This window comes from Gorilla gorilla, chromosome 16 (genome assembly GCF_029281585.2).
Source record: "Gorilla gorilla gorilla isolate KB3781 chromosome 16, NHGRI_mGorGor1-v2.1_pri, whole genome shotgun sequence".
In the NCBI taxonomy this organism is placed as follows: Eukaryota; Metazoa; Chordata; class Mammalia; order Primates; family Hominidae; genus Gorilla; species Gorilla gorilla.
The window spans coordinates 67,311,922-67,333,397 of NC_073240.2; the positions used below are offsets into that span (position 1 = coordinate 67,311,922).

General features: G+C 39.4%; 1 protein-coding gene across 3 annotated transcripts in view; it reads left to right on the forward strand.

The window, feature by feature from the left end:
• Nucleotides 1–21,476, forward strand: part of ZWILCH (zwilch kinetochore protein) — a 44,367-nt gene that overhangs the window by 20,594 nt on the left and 2,297 nt on the right. For all 3 annotated transcript variants that reach the window (XM_019010509.4, XM_055362676.2, XM_063698638.1), the window contains 10 exons: nucleotides 1,621–1,714; nucleotides 2,188–2,243; nucleotides 3,189–3,294; nucleotides 3,831–3,910; nucleotides 6,601–6,757; nucleotides 7,284–7,312; nucleotides 10,237–10,373; nucleotides 11,458–11,553; nucleotides 14,379–14,491; nucleotides 20,867–20,981. In XM_019010509.4, the coding sequence (XP_018866054.3) occupies nucleotides 1,621–1,714; nucleotides 2,188–2,243; nucleotides 3,189–3,294; nucleotides 3,831–3,910; nucleotides 6,601–6,757; nucleotides 7,284–7,312; nucleotides 10,237–10,373; nucleotides 11,458–11,553; nucleotides 14,379–14,491; nucleotides 20,867–20,955 (957 nt within the window). In that variant the 3' untranslated portion in view covers nucleotides 20,956–20,981. The remainder of the gene's footprint in view (nucleotides 1–1,620; nucleotides 1,715–2,187; nucleotides 2,244–3,188; nucleotides 3,295–3,830; nucleotides 3,911–6,600; nucleotides 6,758–7,283; nucleotides 7,313–10,236; nucleotides 10,374–11,457; nucleotides 11,554–14,378; nucleotides 14,492–20,866; nucleotides 20,982–21,476) is intronic.

Genomic DNA, 21,476 nt, shown 5'->3' on the forward strand with positions numbered 1-21,476 from the left:
TTAACATCCCTGGCCCCCACCAAACTCCATGCCCCAAGTTCTGTGCTCCTAATCATTTATGACAACAAAAATTATATTCATATTTTTCTTTTTTTTTTTTTTTTTTGAGACGGAGTCTCACTCTGTCACCCAGCCTGGAGTGCAGTGGTGTAGTCTTGGCTCACTACAGCCTCCTCCTCCCAGATTCAAGTGATTTACCTGCCTCAGCCTCCCCAGTAGCTGGGATTACAGGTGCCCACCACCACGCCCTGCTAATTTTTTTGTATTTTTAGTTCAAGAGGGGTTTCGCCACGTTGGCCAGGCTGGTCTTGAACTCCTGACCTCAAGTGATCCACCTGTCTCGGCCACCCAAAGTGCTAGGATTACAGGCATGAACCACCATGCCCAACCATCTTCACATTTTTCTAAAGACCTCCCCCCAGGAGTGGAGGATGATAGCATTTCAACTGGGAAATGTTGTATTTTCTCTTTCCTAGGAATCCATCCTTGGTACTTCTGATAGAGAAATTCTTAACTAGATCATGTCATTTTCCTGCCAAAAAAATCAACATTGACTGTTTTCTGCCACATGAAGTTTTGAACAAAAAACTTTTGAAGATCCCTTGATGGTTTAGCTACTATTTCTTCTAATCCTATTTCCCACTGCTTCTTAGTTGCTTTTTCTACCCTGGTTGGGATCACACCACCCTCTTCATCTTATTTCATGCCGTTTTCCTGCCAGCCTATGGTTCCCACATTTGAGTTGCAACTGAAGTTCACGTTGTTTCACTGGCTTTTGCGGCCTAACTTGACTGCTTTTTCTTTCTTTTTTTTTGAGTCTTGCTCTGTCGCCCAGGCCGGAATGCAGTGGCACCATCTCGGCTCACTGCAAGCTCCGTCTCCTGGGTTCACGCCATTCTCCTGCCTCAGCCTCCCGAGTAGCTGGGACTAAAGGCACCCGCCACCATGCCCGGCTGATTTTTTTGTATTTTTTTAGTAGAGACGGGGTTTCACCGTGTTAGCCAGGATGGTCTCGATCTCCTGACCTCATGATCCACCCATCTCGGCCTCCCAAAGTGCTGGGATTACAGGTGTGAGCCACGGCGCCCAGCACTTGACTGCTTTTTCTTAGGTCCATTGAGATATTGTATGTATGTGCATACATATCTATATTATTTTAATGTAAACTTCCACTTTTTACATTTATTCATCCCCAGACTACTTCATTTGTCTTATCCGTCTATCTTTGCCAAAGTTGCAAGCATCTCCAGGGCAAACCCAGTATCCTCAGTCTTAAGTCCTCTGTAGCACCTATGCATGTGGCATCATTGTTCAGAGTACCATCTTTGGGATCAGACCACTGGGTATATATCCTGGCACTATCAGTTACTAATTGTGTGACTATGAGCAAGTTACTGAACCTCTCTTAGCCTCAATAAGATGAGAATAATAGTAATATCTGCCATAGAGTTTTGTTAGGATTAAATAACATGTACTATATATAAAGCACCACAGCAGTACCTGGGATGTGATAAACACTCAAGAAGTGTTACTGCAATTAATATTATTATTACATACATCCTTATTGATTAAACAGTGTTTTCTGCTAACAAGTTTTTGGGGTTTTTAAATCTCCCGTAGGTTTTGGCTGATGGTTTGAGGACTGGTGTCACTGAATGGCTCGAGCCCCTGGAAGCAAAATCTGCTGTTGAACTTGTGCAGGAATTTCTGAATGGTGTATTACTTGTTTTATTAATTGAGAATTTATACTTGCTATGTTTAAATATAAGTTTCTCTTTAAGCTTGGTACTCTTTTTTGATTGGAATATATACAAAGCTATGAGATCTGTTATGGTCAGAGGGACAGCTTTTGTTCTGAATTGCTAATGGTAGAGATCTAAGTAATCCTAAGAATTAATAAGATTTAATTTATATTTGAGATTGAAGGAAAAAAGAGGTGAAGCAGTAGCCTTTGAATACCTACCATGTGCCTGATGCCATGTGTCAGGGGCTTTTCTGTTACCTCCCTTCATCCTCACACCCCCACCTGATGGATATCTATTATAATCTCCACCAGAGTTCAGTGATTTGCTAAAATCCTTAGTTAGACTTCTACTGTCCCCATTTACCATCTGAAAATAGGATTAGGATGGAAATAATTTGGAAAGCAGAAAAATCAAGAGCTAATAAACTTTTGCCACTTTCTAGACTTAAATAAGCTGGATGGATTTGGTGATTCTACAAAAAAAGACACTGAGGTTGAGGTAAGTGATTATTATCAGTTAGAAATATACACAGAAATAGCTTTTAAAATTCGGTTATGCTGACATCTTTCATGCTGTACCATCGCAAATGGATTTGGTATATCAAGGCAGCATTTAAGGGGAATTTTTGTTGATCTTTATTGTCAGCACTGGTTATTGTTTTCCTTAAGAACTGATAAATATTTTTATTTAATAATTATTATTTTTTTGAGACAAGGTCTTGCTCTGTCACCCAGGCTGAAATGCAGTGGCTCCACCATGGCTCACTGCAGCTTTGACCTCCAGGGCTCAAGCGATCCTCCCACCTCAGGTCCCCAAGTAGCTGGGACTACTGGTGTGCACCACCGTGTCTGGCTAATTTTTAAATATTTTGTAGAGATGGGGTCTCACTATATTGCCTAGGCTGGTCTTGAACTCGTGGGCTCAAGCAATCCACCTGCATTGGCCTCCCAAAGTGCTGGGATTACAGGCATAGCCACTGTGCCTGGTCAGAACTGATAAATATTTTTGAAGAGAACTGGTATATATGTATTATTAGTTGCTCAATTGCAGAGAAGTAGAAATGAATATGTTAGTATTACTATAAAATGGCTCTACTATCATATATTAATATACTCTAAGATGGTACTGTTAAATTAAACTAGATATATTCTCATCTGACAAATAGGAAAATGGAGACCAAGGTAATTTAATTTTTTTTTTTACATGGAGGGAAAGCTGAATGCTCACTTTTAGGCACTATAATTTTAAAACAATATTAAGGGTCTTGTTTTTCACTGTTGATTTGTATCTCCTCATTAGTGAATGAAGTTGTAGGAAATGCGTTCAAATCTTTGTGTGTGTTCATGAATCCATAATTTCTCAGAGCAGCATTTGAAGGCTTAAATTATTTCACTTAAAAAAAAAAAAAAACTGAGTATTCTCTGAAGCTTGCTTCTTTTTCAGACCTTGAAGCATGACACTGCTGCAGTCGATCGTTCCGTCAAGCGTCTTTTCAAAGTTCGGAGTGATCTTGATTTTGCTGAGCAACTGTGGTGCAAAATGAGCAGTAGTAGGTGTCCATCATGATTTAAATTTTTCCTCTTATTTCTTAGGTTTATTTTTAAGTCTTTTGGAAATAATACAGTGTGTACCACTAGTCTTGTGGGGAAGTCTGGTTCTTAACTTTATCTAATTCATTTCTAATGACACATTGGTGCATTCTGCTTAAGAATTGTACTAAGACAAGGTAATTTGTAGAATTATCCTTTTCTCCTGCCTTTTTAAGTATGAGACTTAGGTAATTTTCATGATCTATTTATATGAACCAAAACATATACCTTACTGAAATTATAATTATTGAAAAAGGAAAAGATATTCTTTAGTATTTTACTAAGCATGTTATTTTTTGGCAATCTGAATTTGGTTTCTTTCTTTAGAAATTCATTAAATCTTTTTTTTTTTTGCCGCTTTAATTTCTTTCCCTTTCCCCTGCTCACAAAGTACAGATTCTTGCTTTCTACTTCATTTGTGTATCCTTAAGATTAATGATATATTTGATCTGTAGAAATACCCTGAAAATAATGTTACACTGACTTGTTTTCCAAGGTGTGATTTCGTACCAAGACCTGGTGAAGTGTTTCACATTGATCATCCAGAGTCTACAACGTGGTGATATACAGCCATGGGTAGGTTTAGTAGTGTGTGTCAGATCATTTTCTCAGAAGCATAGCATGATGTAAAGACACAGGCTCTGAAGCTAACTGCCTGAGTCTGAATTTCAGCTCTGCTACTTTCTAGCTGTGTAAAGTTCGGCAGGTTCCTTTACTTTTCTTGTGCCCCAACATCCTCATCTGTAAAGTAAAGGTAAGAATAGTATCTACCTTGTAGCGTTCCAGGATTGACGAATGTTATCCATGTAATGCACCTAGTGCCTAGCTCATAGTTAAGTGCCCAGTGTGTGTAAACTACTAATATTGTCATTGTTAAGTGTTGCTGTGAATGAGTATTCTCATATACTACTGATGAGAATGCAAGTTGAGATATTCTCTAAAAAGCAATTTTGGTAATGTATTGAGATCCTCACAATGTATCATGGCCTTTGAACCAATAATTCTTTTGTTAAGATGTACCCTAAGCTCATACACATAAATATGTATCAAGACTTTATGTATCAGAATAGTCATCTCAGCCTCATTTATATTGACATAAAAATTTAAAGGACCTAAATTTCTCTTGCTAATGGAATGGCTAAGTAAATAATGATATAGCTACATATGGCACATGTAATAGTTGCTGAAAAAATGATGCTGATAAATGATATGGAGAAATGCTTACAATATTTGATAAAAAGGAATATACACAATTGTATATGAAGTTAACTTTTGGAGAGAAAAATCTGGAAACAAATATGCTAAAAATCTTAATAGCAGTCACCTCTGGTGGAAGGGTTACAAATGACTTTTTCCAGTCAGGCGCGGTGACTCAGGCCTGTAATTCCAACTCCTTGGGAGGCTGAGGCTGGCAGATCACTTGAGGTCAGGAGCTCGAGGCCAGCCTGGCCAATATGGTAAAATCCTGCCTCTACTGAAAGTCAAAAAAAATTAGCCAGGCATGGTGGCAGGCACCTGTAATCTGAGATACTCAGGAGGCTGAGACAGGAGAATTGCTTGAACCCAGGAGGCGGAGGTGGCAGTGAGCTGAGATTGCACCACTCCACTCCAGCCTGGGCAACAGAGTAAGACTCCGTCTCATAAAAAACAAGTTTTTCCAACTGTGTTATATTTCTACTTTATGAATTTTCCACAGTGAACTTGTGCCACTTTTATAGTCAAGAAAAAGCTAAGTAAAAAGTTAAAAAGATTTTTAATAGGAATTATTTTAGGTAATATGACTACCAATTCATCATTATAAAAGTTATAAACTTTTATGGGTGTGAACAAGGTACATTCCAGAGTAAAGGCATGCAAGCTCTGCTTAATTGGGCATTAGTGATTCTAGGCATTTTAGTCTTAGCCATTGAATTTTTCTCTTGAGAGTTTCTGTGTTCATAAGATGTTTACAAGTATAACCTTACTAACCTTACCATGTACTATGAGTGCAAACAAAGTGAAACTATTTATGTATATATTGTAAAAAGACCTTGCAAAGATTATGATGAAAGTTAAAGTAGAGAAATAGAAAGTAGTGGGAAAATGACATATTTTATGAGTACCTAAAATGAATCGTTTAACATTTGGAACACAAATTAAATTGTAAATTCACAGCTCTTTTTAATTTACAAATTATCATGTTCGTATGTTGGATATTGTAGCCAATGAGGAGTTCCTTATGAACACGCATGGACCATTGAGGGAGCCTGTTTAACTGCAGCAGCAGATTTTTGGTGTAGAAGAAGATGTTCAATTGTGGAAAAGATTCTCCTCTCAGCTAAGAGAGGAGAATTCCTAGTTGTAAAGTTTCAAAGGAACAGCTCTGGCTTCTCTTTGGTGGAATCATATCTGGGGATGATAAGTTTAAACCCTTCTTAGCTGCTTTGGACTTAAACACATGAGATAGGAATGGCTTTTTAAATTTAATTTAATTTTATTTTATTTTATTTTATTTTTTTGAGTCAGAGTCTTGCTCTATTGCCCAGGCTGGAGTGCAGTGCTGTGATCTCGGCTCACTGCAGCCTCTGCCTCCCAGGCTCAAGCTGTTCTCTTGCCTCAGCCTCCCGAGCCGGGACTACAGGCGCTTGCTACCACGGCCAGTTTATTTTGTATTTTTAGTAGAGACGGGGTTTCACCATGTTGTCCAGGCTGGTCTCAAACTCCTGACTTCAAGTGATCTACCCTCCTCAGCCTCCCAAGTGCTGGAATTACAGGTGTAAACCACTGCTCCCAGTTCCAGAAATGGCATTTTAAAAACTGACGTTCCGGCCGAGCGCCATGGCTCCTGCCTGTAATCCCAGCACTTTGGGAGTCCGACTCGGGCGGATCACAAGATCAGGACTTTGAGAGCAGCCTGGCCAACATGGTGAAACCCCATCTCTACTAAGAATATAAAAAGTAGCCAGGTGCAGTGGCATGCTCCTTTAGACCCAGCTACTCAGGAGGCTAAGGCAGGAGAATTGCTTGAACCTGGGAGGTAGAGGTTGCTGTGAGCCGAGATCGTGCCACTGCACTCCAGCCTGGGTGACAGAGCAAGACTCTGTCTCAAAACAAAAAACTGATGTTTATAACTTGGGGGGTTTTGTTCAAACAATTTATAGTGTTAGGAGACTAGGAATGCAAGCTTATAATTTTTAGTTTGTAGCTACTGTAATTTGCTTCTCTTTTACTTGTTGGGTTTATTTATATATTTATTCATGGTTTTATAAAATTTTCCTGATTTCTAGCTCCATAGTGGAAGTAACAGTTTACTAAGTAAGCTCATTCATCAGTCTTATCATGGAACCATGGACACAGTTTCTCTCAGTGGGACTATTCCAGTTCAAATGCTTTTGGAAATTGGTTTGGACAAACTAAAGAAAGATTATATCAGTTTTTTCATAGGTAAGTATCTTTCCTGGCTCAAAAAATTAAAAAACATATCACAGTTATCAGTCACAGATATTCTCAGATTTTCTCTTTCTGCTTGTCCCTCATCGTCTGTAGTCCTTCCTGGCTTTGTACCTGGTTCACTATGAGATGAGCATTTCCCTTCTCTGGGCCTTAGTTTCCCCCCAATAAAGATATCAAATGCATTATATCCATAGTTCTTGATAATTTATTTGTTTTTAGTTCAAACATTTGAGGTTCTGTGAAGTTAGTATTTTAAATAAAAAAATCCTTTTATGAGATGCTGTTTTAATACCCTACACTTGGTTGTTTTTAGTGAGAGAGAAGCTGTGATCATTTTTAGAATAAATATTAGTATATATTTATGGTATAATATGCCAGGAAACTTGGCCTTTTGTGAGGAACTACTTAGCTTGACAATCTCTTTCATATAGGAACTATAAAAAATTTATATAGATTCCTTAATATGTAATAGAAAATACCTGAAGTGTTTTTGCATGTATGTGTTTTTTCTTAATAGGTCAGGAACTTGCATCTTTGAATCATTTGGTGAGTTTATTTTTTTATTCTAAAATTGGTTTTTCTTTTATTCAGTCATTCTGTATGCAGTTATTAACTGCCAATAATATGCTAGCCACTGTCTTAGGTCCTGGGAAATGGATAAATAAGACAGTCAGTGCCTGTAGTTATTACTGCCTAGTAAGATAGACAAAAAAGTAGCCCATTCAATGTCATTTCTCACTCTCTATAAATTTGTGATACTTATATATAGTTATATCCTACTGAAGCCAATGTACTATCACACATCTCATCTATCCAGAATGCTTAGGGAATGCCTTTCTTTGACAGGTTCTGTAAAGCAATATTTGTTTTATTTTCTCTTTATCCATTTATATTACACTTGAAAGTTTATTTTCCAAATAATTTATAATCTTTAATGTATACTTTTGGGTTTCAGGGTCATCGTTATGAACTTTGTTGTATTTTCCTAGCCCATTCAGAAACTTCAGAAGGTTGAATAGTGTCTGTACTGATCTTTGACGTTCATTGAAAGATCCTTTTGAAAATGAATTTATAGTATCAATTTGTTTATCATTTCTCTCTTATGAAAATACAAGATAGAAAAACTAGCTATATCTGTTGTGTAAAATAGACTCAACTGGATTCTTCTGAGGTTTAATTTTTACTATTCAAATTTTAAACATTTTATTAAGGGCATGTATTTTTAGTGGACACATGTTCTAGCAAAAACTACACACACACACGCGTGCACACACACACACACACATACATACATACACACAGTTGGTCCTCTATGTCTGTGGGTTCTGCATCCATAGATTCAACCAACTGCAGATTGAAAATGTTTAAAAAAAAAAAAATAGGCTGGGCACAGTGGCTCCCTCCTGTAATCCCAACACTTTGGGAGGATCACTTGAGCCCAGGAGTGTGAGATCAGCCTGGGCAACATAGGGAGACTCCATCTCTACAAAAAGAAAAAAATTAGCCAGGCATGGTTGTCTGTGCCTGTGGTCCCAGCTACTTGGGAGGCTGAGGTAGGAAGCTCACTTGAGCCGGGTAAGTTGAAGCTGCGGTGAGCTGTGATCCTGGGCTACTTTTTTGTCTATCTGCACTCCAGCCTTGGTGACAGAGCAAGACCCTGTTTCAAAAAAAAGGGATGATTATGTCTGTACTGAATATATGTGGATTTCTTCTTGTCATTATTCTCTTTTTTTTCTTGTCATTTTCTAAACAGTAAGTGTAACAACTATTTATGTAGCATTTACATTGTATTAGGCATTACAAGTAATCTAGAGGTGATTTAAAGCATACAGGAGGGTGTGCATAGGTTATACGCAAATACTATACTATTTTATATAAAGGACTTGAGCATCCATGGATTTTGGTATACAAAGGGGATCATGGTACCAATCCTCCATGGATACCAACGGACAACTGTATCTGTATATACAGTCATACTTCACTTAATGATGGGGATACATTCTGAGAAATGTGTCATTATTTTTTTAAATGTGTGATTAGGTGATTTCCTTATTGTTCAAATTTCAGGGAGTGGCATAAACAAACTTAGATGGTATAACCTACTGCACACCTAGGCTATATATATTTTACAGTATATTTTTGTACTGAATACTGTAGGTAATTGTAACATAATGGTATTTGTGTATCTAAACATAGAAGGGGTACAGTAAAAATAATGTACAAAAGATAAAAACGTGGATACCTGTACAGGGCACTTACCATGAATGGAGCTTGCAGGACTGGAAGTTGCTCTGGGTGGGTCAGTGAGTGAGTGGTGAGTGAATGTGAAGGTGTAGAACATTACTGTACACTACTGTAGACTATAAACACTGTATACTTAGGCTACACCAAATTTATTAAAAAATTTGTTTCTTCAATAAAAATTTAACCATAACTTACTATAACTTTTTTATATTATAAACTTTTAAGTTTTTTTAAACTTTTTGATTTTTTTATAACACTTAAAATACAAACACGTTGTACAGCTATACAAAAATATTTTCTCTTTGTATTCTTATTCTATGAGCTTTTTTCTATTTTTAACTTTTTTTTTGTTTTAAATTTGTTTGTTAAAAACTAAGACATAGACACACACATTCGCCTAGTTCGGGATCATCAGTATCACTGCCTTCCGCCTCCACATCTTGTCGCACTGGAAGCTCTCCAGGGGCAAGAACACACATAGAACTGTTATCACCTATGAGATAACATAGGTGCCTTCTGGAATACCTCCTGAAGGACCTGCCTGAGGCTCTTTTTGAGGAATAGTTTTGTTCATACCAATATCACAGCAAACAAGGGAATAATGCATTGCACTACATTACAGCTACAAAGTCACTACTGGCAAGAGGGATTTTTCAGTTCTATTGTGATCTTATAAGACCACTGTAGGCCAGGCGCGGTGGTTTATGCCTGTAATCCCAGCACTTTGGGAGGCTGAGGCAGACAGATCACTTGAGGTCAGGAGTTTGAGACCAGCCTGGCCAACATGGTGAATTCCTGTCTCTACTAAAAATATGAAAATTAGCTGGGTGTGGTGGTGCATGCCTGTAATCCCAGCTACTCAGGAGGCTAAGGCGGGAGAATCACTTGAATCCGGGAGGTGGAGGTTGCAGTGAGCCAAGATCACGCCACGGCACTCCAGCCTGGGTGGCAGAGTGAGACACTGTCTCAAAAAAAAAAAAAAAAGACCACTGTAATATGTGTGATCCATTGTTGACTCAAACACTGTTATATGGTGCATGACTATAATTTTGTTTGAATAATAGTATTGAAAGGTGGGAAACTCTATCTAGCTGCTTCTGGTCTTTTTTTTTTTAAATGGCTGTTATCAAGCATCCAAATGTAGGTGTAGAAGGCATACCTATATTCTTTACAAAGGTTACACAAGTGCCTTAAATCTCTATTTTGCTTATATTTTTTCATTCCAGGAATACTTCATTGCTCCATCAGTAGATATACAAGAACAGGTTTATCGTGTCCAAAAACTCCACCATATTCTAGAAATATTAGTCAGTTGCATGCCTTTCATTAAATCTCAACATGAACTCCTCTTTTCTTTAACACAGTAAGTACATCTGTATTCTTCACTTATATAGAAATGTATTTCTTTTGAAATAGTTACAGCCTAAATATGTACAGTTTTTATTACCAGTTAGGATAGAACCTCTTCATCCTGTCTTTACAGTAGCATGCATGAGTCTAAGTCAGTGCCATAGGCAGGAAAGGCTTTGGATTCAAAAGGAATCAGATTTGACATTGGCTGCATCACTTCCTAACTTCCTTAGGAAGTTTCCATCACTGAATCCTGTTTCCTCATCTGTAAAAAGGATCTAATAACCTCATGTATTCATAAATACTAGTTCCTTCTCTTCTTTATATCCCTGTCAATTTGGGTCAAAATAGCCTTGCCAGCCATCTAAATGATAACAATGGAATCAAATAGTATTACTAGACCTCTGTCAGTAGCATTGCTGTAATTGTAGAGACTGCTGTAATTTGAGATTCCAATTAGTTTGACTAGAGGTTATTTGGAAAAATTCTCAGACACGGACTGCTGGTATCTTATGTGTATTTGAGGCCTCAAACTAGGAAGTGAACTGTCCAGTGGAAGGACTGGGTTTCTTTTCCCTCTGGAAGGAAATGTACTATTACATTTTCCAAAATTAGAATTTGCCTCAGTTGTAGAGGGGAGAGTTTGAAATTGTTATTGTTTATAGAATCTCCAAGTTTTGTGTTTTTTTCCCCATTATAGATCAGTGGAATGAATGAGTTAACTGTAATTCCCTGGACTCTGAAAACCATGGAAGCTGTACTTTTGTTTCTCTTCTGCCTCTTTTTTTTGTATTGTTTCTCTCTTTCTGTAACCTCTTTCTCCCCACGAAGCCTTTCTTTGGCCTCAAATTTATTTTATATTTATGAGAAATATGTCTATTAATTTTTAAAAAGTGAATGAGATTTGTTTTCAAAGAAAAAAACGTAACCTAAGTTTTGTTTGTAGGGTTGTTGTGTTTTGTGGCTCTAAAAGTGTTCGCTGATGTTTTAGTTAGTAATACTCAATAAAATGTTTCCCTTACGAGCTTTAGACTACCAGAAAAACGTTATGTCAAATGGCTCTTTTTTCCAAAAGAGGTTCCATTTTGTTTTTTCAGGATCTGCATAAAATATTACAAACAAAATCCTCTTGATGAGCAACACATTTTTCAGCTGCCAGTCAGACCAACTGCTGTAAAGAACTTATATCAAAGGTAAGCAATTTTTGCTAGGCATGGTGGCTCATGCCTGTAATCCTAGCACTATGGGAGGCTGAGGTGGGAGGATAACTTGAGCTCAGTAGTTCGAGACCAGCCTGGGCAACATAATGAGACCCTGTCTCTATTAAAAAATAATAATAGCTGGGCGTGGTGGCTCACACCTGTAATCCTAGCACTTTGGGAGGCCGAGGCGGGTGGATCCCCAGAGGTCAGGAGTTCGAGACCAGCCTGGCCAAAATGGTGAAACCCCATCTCTACTAAAAATACAAAAATTAGCTGGGCGTGGTGGCATGCACCTATAATCCCAGCTACTCGGGAGGCTGAGGCAGGAGAATCGCTTAAACCTGGGAGGCAGAGGTTGCAGTGAGCCGAGATCATGCCATTGCACTCCAGCCTGGGCAACAAGAGTGAAACTCCGTCTCAAAAAATAATAATAATAATGATAATAAATAAGCATTTTAATTTATTATGTTAAGTCCACCCATGATCCTAGGCAATTTCAGTGTTCATATTCAGTAGGGACCTCATGACCCAGAGCTTCGTCACCTCTGAAACCTTAATCATCTGTGACCATAGTCTGAGAGAGTTCTCCCTCTTCCTTTTCTCAGACCTCTCTAGACTGTTGGGCCTCTAGTCTTTCATTTTTCTCTGTATTTGTTATTCCTTCAGAGAAGAGTGGAAAGTATAGCCAGAAAGGAAATGATGGATTAGGAGAAAAATGACCAGGATAGTGATAACAGGGTCTAGGGTATGACTGTGGGAGTGAGAGAAGGGTTTGGGATTAGAGGAAGTAGGGAACTGTGAGGCTGAGATGATAGATTGTTCATCCACATGGACACTGAGGTTGCCTCCAATGAGGGTCTCCCTGACTCTTCTCTCAGCATATGATATACTTGAAATTTCTCTTATACTATAGCCACTCTATTTATGTCCTCCCTGTATTTAGTTCTTTCTTAGCCAAACTCCCATCACTCCCCCTGAAATTGCTCTGGCAAAGGTCACCAATGACCTTCTAATTGTCAAATCCAGTGGATGCTTTTCAGTAAAAGATTGTTTTCTATCTAGCTCATTGTGTAATTGGTTGGCCCACCCAGTCTTCCTACTTCAGTAAGCACTTTTTTTTTTTTTAGACAGAGTTTCGCTCTTATTTCCCAGGCTGGAGTGCAGTGGCGCAATCTCAGCTCACTGCAACCACGGCCTTCTGGTTTCAAGCAATTCTCCTGCCTCAGCCTCCGGAGTAGCTGGGATTACAGGCGCCCGCCACCACACCCGGCTAATTTTTGTATTTTTAGTAGAGACAGTGTTTCACCATGTTGGCCAGGCTGGTCTCAAACTTCTGACCTCGTGATCCGACCACCTGAGCCTCCCAAAGTACTGGGATTACAGGTGTGAGCCACCATGCTGGGTCTACTTCAGTAAGCACGTATAAGGCTGTTTGGCATTCAGCACTATTGCTGTCTTGAACCTATCTCCTTATTTTCTGTGACGTAGCATCTGTCTTAATTTGAATTCTACCTCTCTGGCCCATCTGAAAGGCTGAGAACAGTTCTCTTTTCAAGTACTTCTTCCTCTGCCACTTTTCACCAGAACTCTACCCTCTGCCTTCTTTTCTTCTTACTTCCTATCTTCCCTTGGTGATTGCATTTATTCTCAAGGCTTCAACTTGTCTAGGCTAACGATAATTCATAACTCACATCTCCAGCTTCTCTGAGCTTCAGACCCATCTTTCTAAATGCCTATTAGCTGTGAATCCCCAGCTTATTGAAGTAGCAGTTCAAACTGTAAAGCCTAACACCTCATCCCCTTCTCAATGCTTTTTCCTCCTCCCGTACTTCGTCTCTCAAATCACCATCATTAATCTCTATCTAATGGCCAAAACAAAAACCTAGTGCTTATCCTCCGCTCATCCCTCACTCCTTTAAATGGTTACCGACAGCCTGGGCAACACGGTGAAACCCTGTCTCTACAAAAAATATAAAAATTAGCCAGGCATGGTGGCATGCACCTGTAGTCCCAGCTACTAGGGAGGCTGAGGTAGGAGGAATTTCCTAAGGCCTGGAGGTTGAAGCTGTAGTGAACTGTGATCATGCCACTGCCCTCCAGCCTGGGTGACAGAGCAAGACCCTGTCAAAAAAAAAAAAAGATTACTGAGTCTAGACTAGACCTTGGTAACTCTAGAATTTGTCCCCTTCTCTATATCTTCACATCATCATTACTTTGTTTCACATCTGCATCATTTCATACCTGGACTGTGGTAAAATCCTTTTTCCTAACTGCGCTCTGCCTCTGTTATCTTTCTTTTCTATGTCATTGCCAAAATGATCTTCCTAAAAATTCAAATCCCACCAGGACTTCCTCCTGTTTAAATGTCTCCTATCACATGGATGCTGTGTTACTGCATTTCTTCAGACATTCCACACTCTTAACCCTCGGTGCATACTCAACACTTCATTCCTTCATCCTGGACTTTATCTGCCTAACTAACTCCTGGTTATTTCATACTCAGCTCACACATCACAGCCTCTGAGGATTCTTTCCAACTCTGCTATCCCCAATCTGAGTTACATTCCTGTCTTCAGTTTTCCCCTAACACACCTAGTATTTCTCTGTTGTAGCATTTTTTTTTCCAAATTGTTATTTTTATTCTTATTTTTCTCGCTCTCTTGACTCTACACCTCAAGGGCGGGAATTGTGACCCGTTTACCTCTTTGTCCTCAGTGCTTATCACATGAAGAAGACTTCACTAAATGGCTGTAGAGGGAAGGAAGTAAATGGCTGTTTTTGAAAATTTTTCTTTTGTCATTTTATTCTTTCCTTAGTGAGAAGCCACAGAAATGGAGAGTGGAAATATATAGTGGTCAAAAGAAGATTAAGACAGTTTGGCAACTGAGTGACAGCTCACCCATAGACCATCTGAATTTTCACAAACCTGGTAAAGATGGTTTATAATCTGTTCAGATAAATAATTCCAACAGAAAATAAACTAAGTCTGGCTGGGCACAGCGGCTCACGCCTGTAATCCCAGCACTTTGGGAGGCCGGGGTGGGCAGATTGTGTGAGCTCAGGAGTTTGAGACCAGCCTGGCCAACGTGGTGAAACCCCATCTCTACTAAAAATACAAAAAATTAGCCGGGCATGGTTGCATGTGCCTGTAGTCCCAACTACTCACGTGGCTAAGGCACAAGAATTGCTTGAACCCTTGAGGTGGAGGTTGCAGTGAGCTGAGATCGTGCCACTGCACTCCAGCCTGGGCGACAGAGTGAGACTCTGCCTCCAAAAAAAGAAAAAAGAAAATAAACTAGATCTTACTGGAATGGATTGTTATTATAGCTCTTGTGTGCCCAGTTTTTTCTTTCTTTCTTTCTTTTTTTTTTTTTTTTTTTGAGATGGAGTCTCGCCCTGTCGCCCAGGCTGGAGTGCAGTGGCACCATCTCAGCTCACTGCAGCCTCCGCCTCCTGGGTTCAAGTGATTCTCCTGCCTCAGCCTCCTGAGTAGCTGGGATTACAGGTACGCGCTACCACACCCAGCTAATTTTTTGTATCTTTAGTAAAGATGGGTTTTACCATGTTGGCCAGGCTGGTCTCAAACTCCTGACCTCATGATCCACCTGCCTCAGCCTCCCAAAGTGCTGGGATTACAGGTGTGAGCCACCACTCCTGGCCTGTGCCCAGTTTTAAGTAATTTTCCCGAACTCTAAGTGTAAAACATATTTATTCTTTAAAAAAGAAAACTGCTGGGCCCGGTGGTTCGAGCCTGTAATCCCAGCACTTTGGGAGGCTGAGGCGGGTGGATCACTTTGAACTCAGGAGTTAGAGACCAGCCTGGGCAACATGGAGAAACCCCATCTCTACAAAAAAAAAAAAAATACAAAAATTAGCCGGGTGTTGGTGGCTTGTTCCTGTAGTTCCAGCTACTCAGGAGGCTGAGGCTGGAGAATCACTTAACCCAGGAAGTAGAGGTTACAGTGAGCTGGTCGCACCACTGCAGTCTAGCCTGGGCAACAGAGTGTAACCCTGTCTCAGAAACACACCACACACACACACGCACACGCACACACAAAACTATCATGATTTTTATGCAACTGTAATACCCAGAAAAATTTAGTGTATAATAATCAGAAAAGAATGCTTTTTCTCCTTATCTTGTATAGAGGAACTTTTACTAAAAGAGATCAAGCAATATGGACATAGGAGTAAAAATAGGTTGTAAGCTGGAAATGCTGATTCATACTTGACACTTTTGGGCACTGGTTAAAACGATGATGATATTTCTGTCATAGTGTCTTCTCCATGGTTGAAATAAGGGTTGAGATTGCTAGTATTCTATCACAGATGGTCCATATTAGGCAAAGAATGTCTTTTAGCCCTTTGTGTAATTAGCTAGCCTACCAAGTCTTCCTCCTTCAGGAAGTACCCTTCAAACTCATATCTTCATGCACGTGGGTTGTACGGTGCTGTTGTCTCTTATTCATATGGGTCTTAAATGCCTTCATTTAAATATGTAAAGATTATTTGAAAACAAATCTGATAGTTTTCAGACAGAATCTATTAATTAGATTTCAAAGGCCTATACTGCTGGGAATACAAATAGTTTTATTTTACTGATTAATAACTTGCAAAAAATTTTTCCAGAAAATGTTTGTGCTCCTGCCCTCCCAAGTATATTCTGATTTAGGTATAATGGAAATTTCTGTCAGTTAGAGGCTCTGTTCATATAGTTGAACTATAAAAGTCATAACCAAACTGAATTTTTCTGAGAGCCATCAGTTAAAATTGTGCTGTTTTTTTCTAAGTGTGATATAAAACCTGGAAGTGATAAAAGACTGAGAATCAGCTGTAAAAGTAGAAAAATTTCTGCATGGCAAAACAGACAAATTATAAACTAGGAAAAGAAATTTGTAGCCCAGGCCGGGCACGGTGGCTCACACCTATAATCCCAGCACTTTGGGAGGCCGAGGTGGGCGGATCACAAGGTCAGGAATTTGAGACTAGCCTGGCCAGCACGGTGAACCATCTCTACTAAAAAAATACAAAAAAAGGCCGGGCGCGGGGGCTCACACCTGTAATCCCAGCACTTTGGGAGGTCCAGGCAAGTGAATCACGAGGTCAGGAGATCATGACCATCCTGGCTAACACAGTGAAACTCTATCTCTACTGAAAATACAAAAACTTAGCCAGGTGTGGTGGCATGTGCCTGTAGTCCCAGCTCTTCGGGAGGCAGAGGCAGGAGAATCACTTGAACCTGGGAGGCGGAGGTTGCTGTGAGCCGAGATTGCGCCACTGCATTCCAGCCTGGGTGACAGAGCAAGATTTCGTCTCAAAAAAAGAAATTTGCAACCCATGTTCAGAAAATGGGATATATTTCAGTAAGAAAAATATTAATAACTCAATAGAAAAATTGATAAGTAAGGTAAACAGTGTACCAAAAGGAAATTCAAATGTGGTTTTAAAAATAAGATATGCTTGCTTATACTCCCAGCTACTTGGGAGGCTGAAGTGGGAAAGATTGCTTGAGCTCAAGAGTTCAAGGCTAGCCTGGGCAACATAGCGAGATTCCATCTCTAAAAAATGTAAAAGAATAAACCATGCTCAACCTCACCTATAATAAGAGAAATGCAAATTTATATTATATAGATACCTTTTCCATATTAGCAAAGATCAAAAAGTTTGGTGTCTGTGCTGGCGTGGGTATGGGAGAACAGGCAATCATTCTCACACATTTCTGGTTGGAATGTAAAGTTGCACAGCTTCTGTGGAAGGTAGTACCCATCAAAATTGTAAAAGAATAGCTGGGCATGGTGACATGTGCCTATAATCCCAGCTACTTGGGATGCTGAGGCAGGAGAATTGCTAGACCTTGGGAGTGGGGGGCTGCAGTGAGCCAAGATCGTGCCCTTGCACTTCAGCCTGGGTGGCGGAGCAAGACTCCATCTCAAAAAATAAATAAATAAATAAATACATTCTTTGGCCTAGCAGTTTCATAAGTAGGAATTTATTACACACATAAAATCAGACCTATGAACAAGATTATTAGTTGTGGTATTGCTTATGGTAGCAAAAACATGGAGACGGGGACTTAGATAAAGACCTAGAAGGATACAATCCAACTTTAGCCATGAGATGTGGAATGGTGATTGCAGAGATGATTACCAGTTTGGGCTGAACATTAGAATCATCTGCAAAGCTTTTAAGGTTCTGTTGCCTAAGCTAGGTGCATTGGCTCACGATTTTGTAATCCTAGCACTTCGGGAGGCTAGGGCCTGGGAGGATCACTTTGAGCCTAAGAGTTCAAGACCAGCGTGGGTAACACAGTGGGACCCAATCTGTACAAAAAATACAAAAATTAGCTGCGTGTGGTGGCATATGCCTGTAGTTCTAGCTACTTGGGAGGCTGAGGTGGGAGGATTAGTTGAGCCCAGGAGATTGAGGCTGCAGTGAGCTGAGGTTGTGCCACTGCACTCCAGCCTGGGTAGCAGAGCAAGACCCTGTCTCAAAAAAAAAGAAGTTCTGTTGCTCATACCAAGTAAATCAGAATCTCTGGGAGTACAGCTGGGACATCAGTAATTTGTAGAGTTCTTCAGGTGATTCCACTGTGCAACTGTGGCTGAGAATCACCAACCTAAAGTAAACATTCTATCTACATCTATTGTTTTTTAAAGAAGAAATATATTCTTTAAAGATTTTAAAGAAACATGTTTTTTAAAGAAGAAAACATATGGCTCACGCCTGTAATCCCAGCACTTTTGAAGGCCAAGGCGGGTGGATCACCTGAGGTCAGGAGTTCCAGACCCGGCCAACATGGTGAAACCCCGCCTCTACTAAAAATATAAAAAATTAGCCGGGCATGGTGGCGCATGCCTGTAATCCCAGCTACTCAGGAGGCTGAGGCAGGAGAATTGCTTGAACCTGGGAAGCAGAGGTTGCAGTGAGCCGATATCACGCCATTGCACTCCAGCCTGGGCAACAAGAGCGAAACTCCATCTCAAAAAAAAAAGAAAAAAGAAAACATATATTTTGTTTTTTAAAGAAGAAACGTATTTTATGGTTAAAAAGAAAATGTTATTTATTTATTTTTGAGACAGGGTCTTGCTCTGTCACCCCGGCTGGAGTGCAGTGGCATGATCTTGGCTCACTGCAGACTCAATCTTCCAGGCTCAAGCAATCCTCCTACTTCAGCGTCCCAAGTAGCTTGGGACTATGGGTGGGCGCCATCATGCCTGCCTAATTTTTTCCTTTTTAAATTTTTCATGGAGGTGAGGTCTTGTTATGTTGGCCAGGAGTTCTCAAACTCCTGAGCTGAAATATTCCCCCTGGCTCAGCCTCCCAAAGCCCTAGGATTACAGGTGTGAACTACTACTGCCCCCGGCCAAAAGGACAATTTTAAAGACATAAATATATGTGAAACATTTGTGAAAAAAATGCCTTGTTTTTTTGTTGTTGTTTTTTTGTTTTGTGTGTGTGTGTGTGTGTGTGTGTTTGAGATGGTGCCTTGCTCTGTCACCCAGGCTAGAGTGCAGTGGTGCGATCTCGGCTCACTGCAACCTCCGCCTCCCGGGTTCAAGCTATTCTCCTGCCTCAGCCTCCCTACTAGCTGGGATTACAGGCGTGTGCCACCACGACTGGCTAATTTTTGTATTTTTAGTAGCGATGGGGTTTCACCATGTTGGTCAGGCTGGTCTCAAACTCCTGACCTCATGATCCGCCCGCCTTGGCCTCCCAAAGTGCTGGGATTACAGGCGTGAGCCACTGTGCCCAGCTGAAAAAAATGCCATTTTAAAGTAAATTTTGGCCAGGCGTGGTGGCTCACACCTGTAATCCCAGCACTTTGGAAGGCTGAGGTGGGTGGATCACCTGAGGTCAAGAGTTCGTGACCAGCCTGGCCAACATGTTGAAACCCTGTCTCTACTAAAAATACAAAAAATTAGCCAGGCATGGTGGCAGGTTCCTGTAATCCCAGCTACTCAGGAGGCTGAGACAGGAGAATTGCTTGAACCCTGGAGGCAGAGGTTGCAGTGAGACAAGATCACGCCATTGCACTCCAGCCTGGGCAGCAAGAGCAAAATTCTGTCTCCAAAAAAATAAAGTAAATTTTATTTTGTAGAGATTAGAGTTCTCTTTTGAGGAAATTCATACAAGATGAAACATCTTTTCCTAATAATGCTGAATAAGCAAGTATACTGAACATATCATTTAAAGTCTTTTTGACATGGATTGCAACAAAAAAGAGTGAAAGTTATTTTGAATGTTGGAGTTAAAGCAATTTTCTAGTGCATTGGTCCAGTGACTCCTTTTATGAAAATAAGGAATTCTTATAAAATCATATATTTGTGTGCTTAGGAACACACTCAAACTCCATTTTGGCTTGAACTTTATAACCTCTTGTACCCATCATATATTCTTGATATGTTTATCTAGAAATTATTCAGTGTATTTTATCCCCAAAGCAAGACCCATTTTCGAAGGGGGAATCTCATTTGTAAAAGTCATGGGCTATTCAAACAAAGTCTTAATTGTAAATATGGCCTAAAATGTTTAATTTTCTTTCGAAGATCGTATGCTTTTAAGGAGTTAGACTTCTTATTTCTTTGGACTGAGCACTTAAGTCCAATACTAGCTTTTCAAGAAATTTAATGGTATGATGCTTTTGAGTAAAATAGTTGACATCAAAGGCAGGGAGACTTAAGAGAGAAATGTGTACTTTTAGCCACCATGGAAAGAGAGAGGGTAATGATTTGGAGTTAATGGAGGAGAAAACGTGTCCAGTGGAGTGCTGCTCACCCAGTGGGTGCTCAGTAAATGATTGTTCATAATGATGAAAATATGGAAACCAAAATGTTGACCCACAAGGAAGTGGACATTATCCCATCAAAATGTTGATTGGACCATTTATTTTTGAAATAAAATAGTCTTTGGGAGAAAAATGGATATGTGTCTAGCCCTAAGACTACAAATCTTAAATAGAAATTCTTTTCTGAAATTTATGTTAGGATTGGAGAAAAGACAGTTGTGTAACCCTAGTTAATATGGCACAAAAAGTAAAGCAGTAAGTTTCCAAATTAAAAATATATAATTAAAAAATAACTTGCTTCATTTTTAGTTTATTTAATCATGTTTTAAATGCATCAAGAGTTTCATATTTAAAGCAAGTGTCCTTACTGAATTTTTCCCAATGAATTCTCTTAAAGTAGAAGACACATTGCCATTTAGACCACCTCTTAGTTATTGTATTGGTGGAAAATTCAGCATTATACATGGTAGAAAAGCAGGGTGTTAAGCAATTCTGATCTCACTCTCTTTTTGATTACAGATTTTTCGGAATTAACACTAAACGGTAGCCTGGAAGAAAGGATATTCTTTACTAACATGGTTACCTGCAGCCAGGTGCATTTCAAGTGAAGTGTGCTGATGAAGTCCTCTATAAGGTATTTATGTTCACATTTTAGTCTCTTTGTCAAATACTTTGTGATAAGTACCTTACGTTTAGTTCTTTCTACATTGTCAATGTCGATTTGCTGTATTAGGAATAGGGATTATTAGTAATCACATAAAAGGCTTACCAGTTGTTATTGAGCAGTGCAACTCTTTAATTTTCTTTCTACCTTTTGTGGTCAACTTTTAATACGTCAATTTAATCCTAAAACCAGAGAAATAAAAAAATATTCTTGAGTGGTAATGTCTTTGCATTTAAAATCTGTATATGTAGTAGAAAGTGAGTTTGATTTTGAAAACATTGATGCAAGAGAAAAACCCTGAACAGGCATACTGATTTGCCGTTGAAAGCGAAGTTTTGTTATAAATAATTTTATTCCAGCCCATCTATAGGACAAGCCCCAGATGTAAATACTCTTCTTAAAATGTTTTGATTTGAGATCATATTAACCAAAAGAATTAATGGAATGACATTTTATTTTTTATTT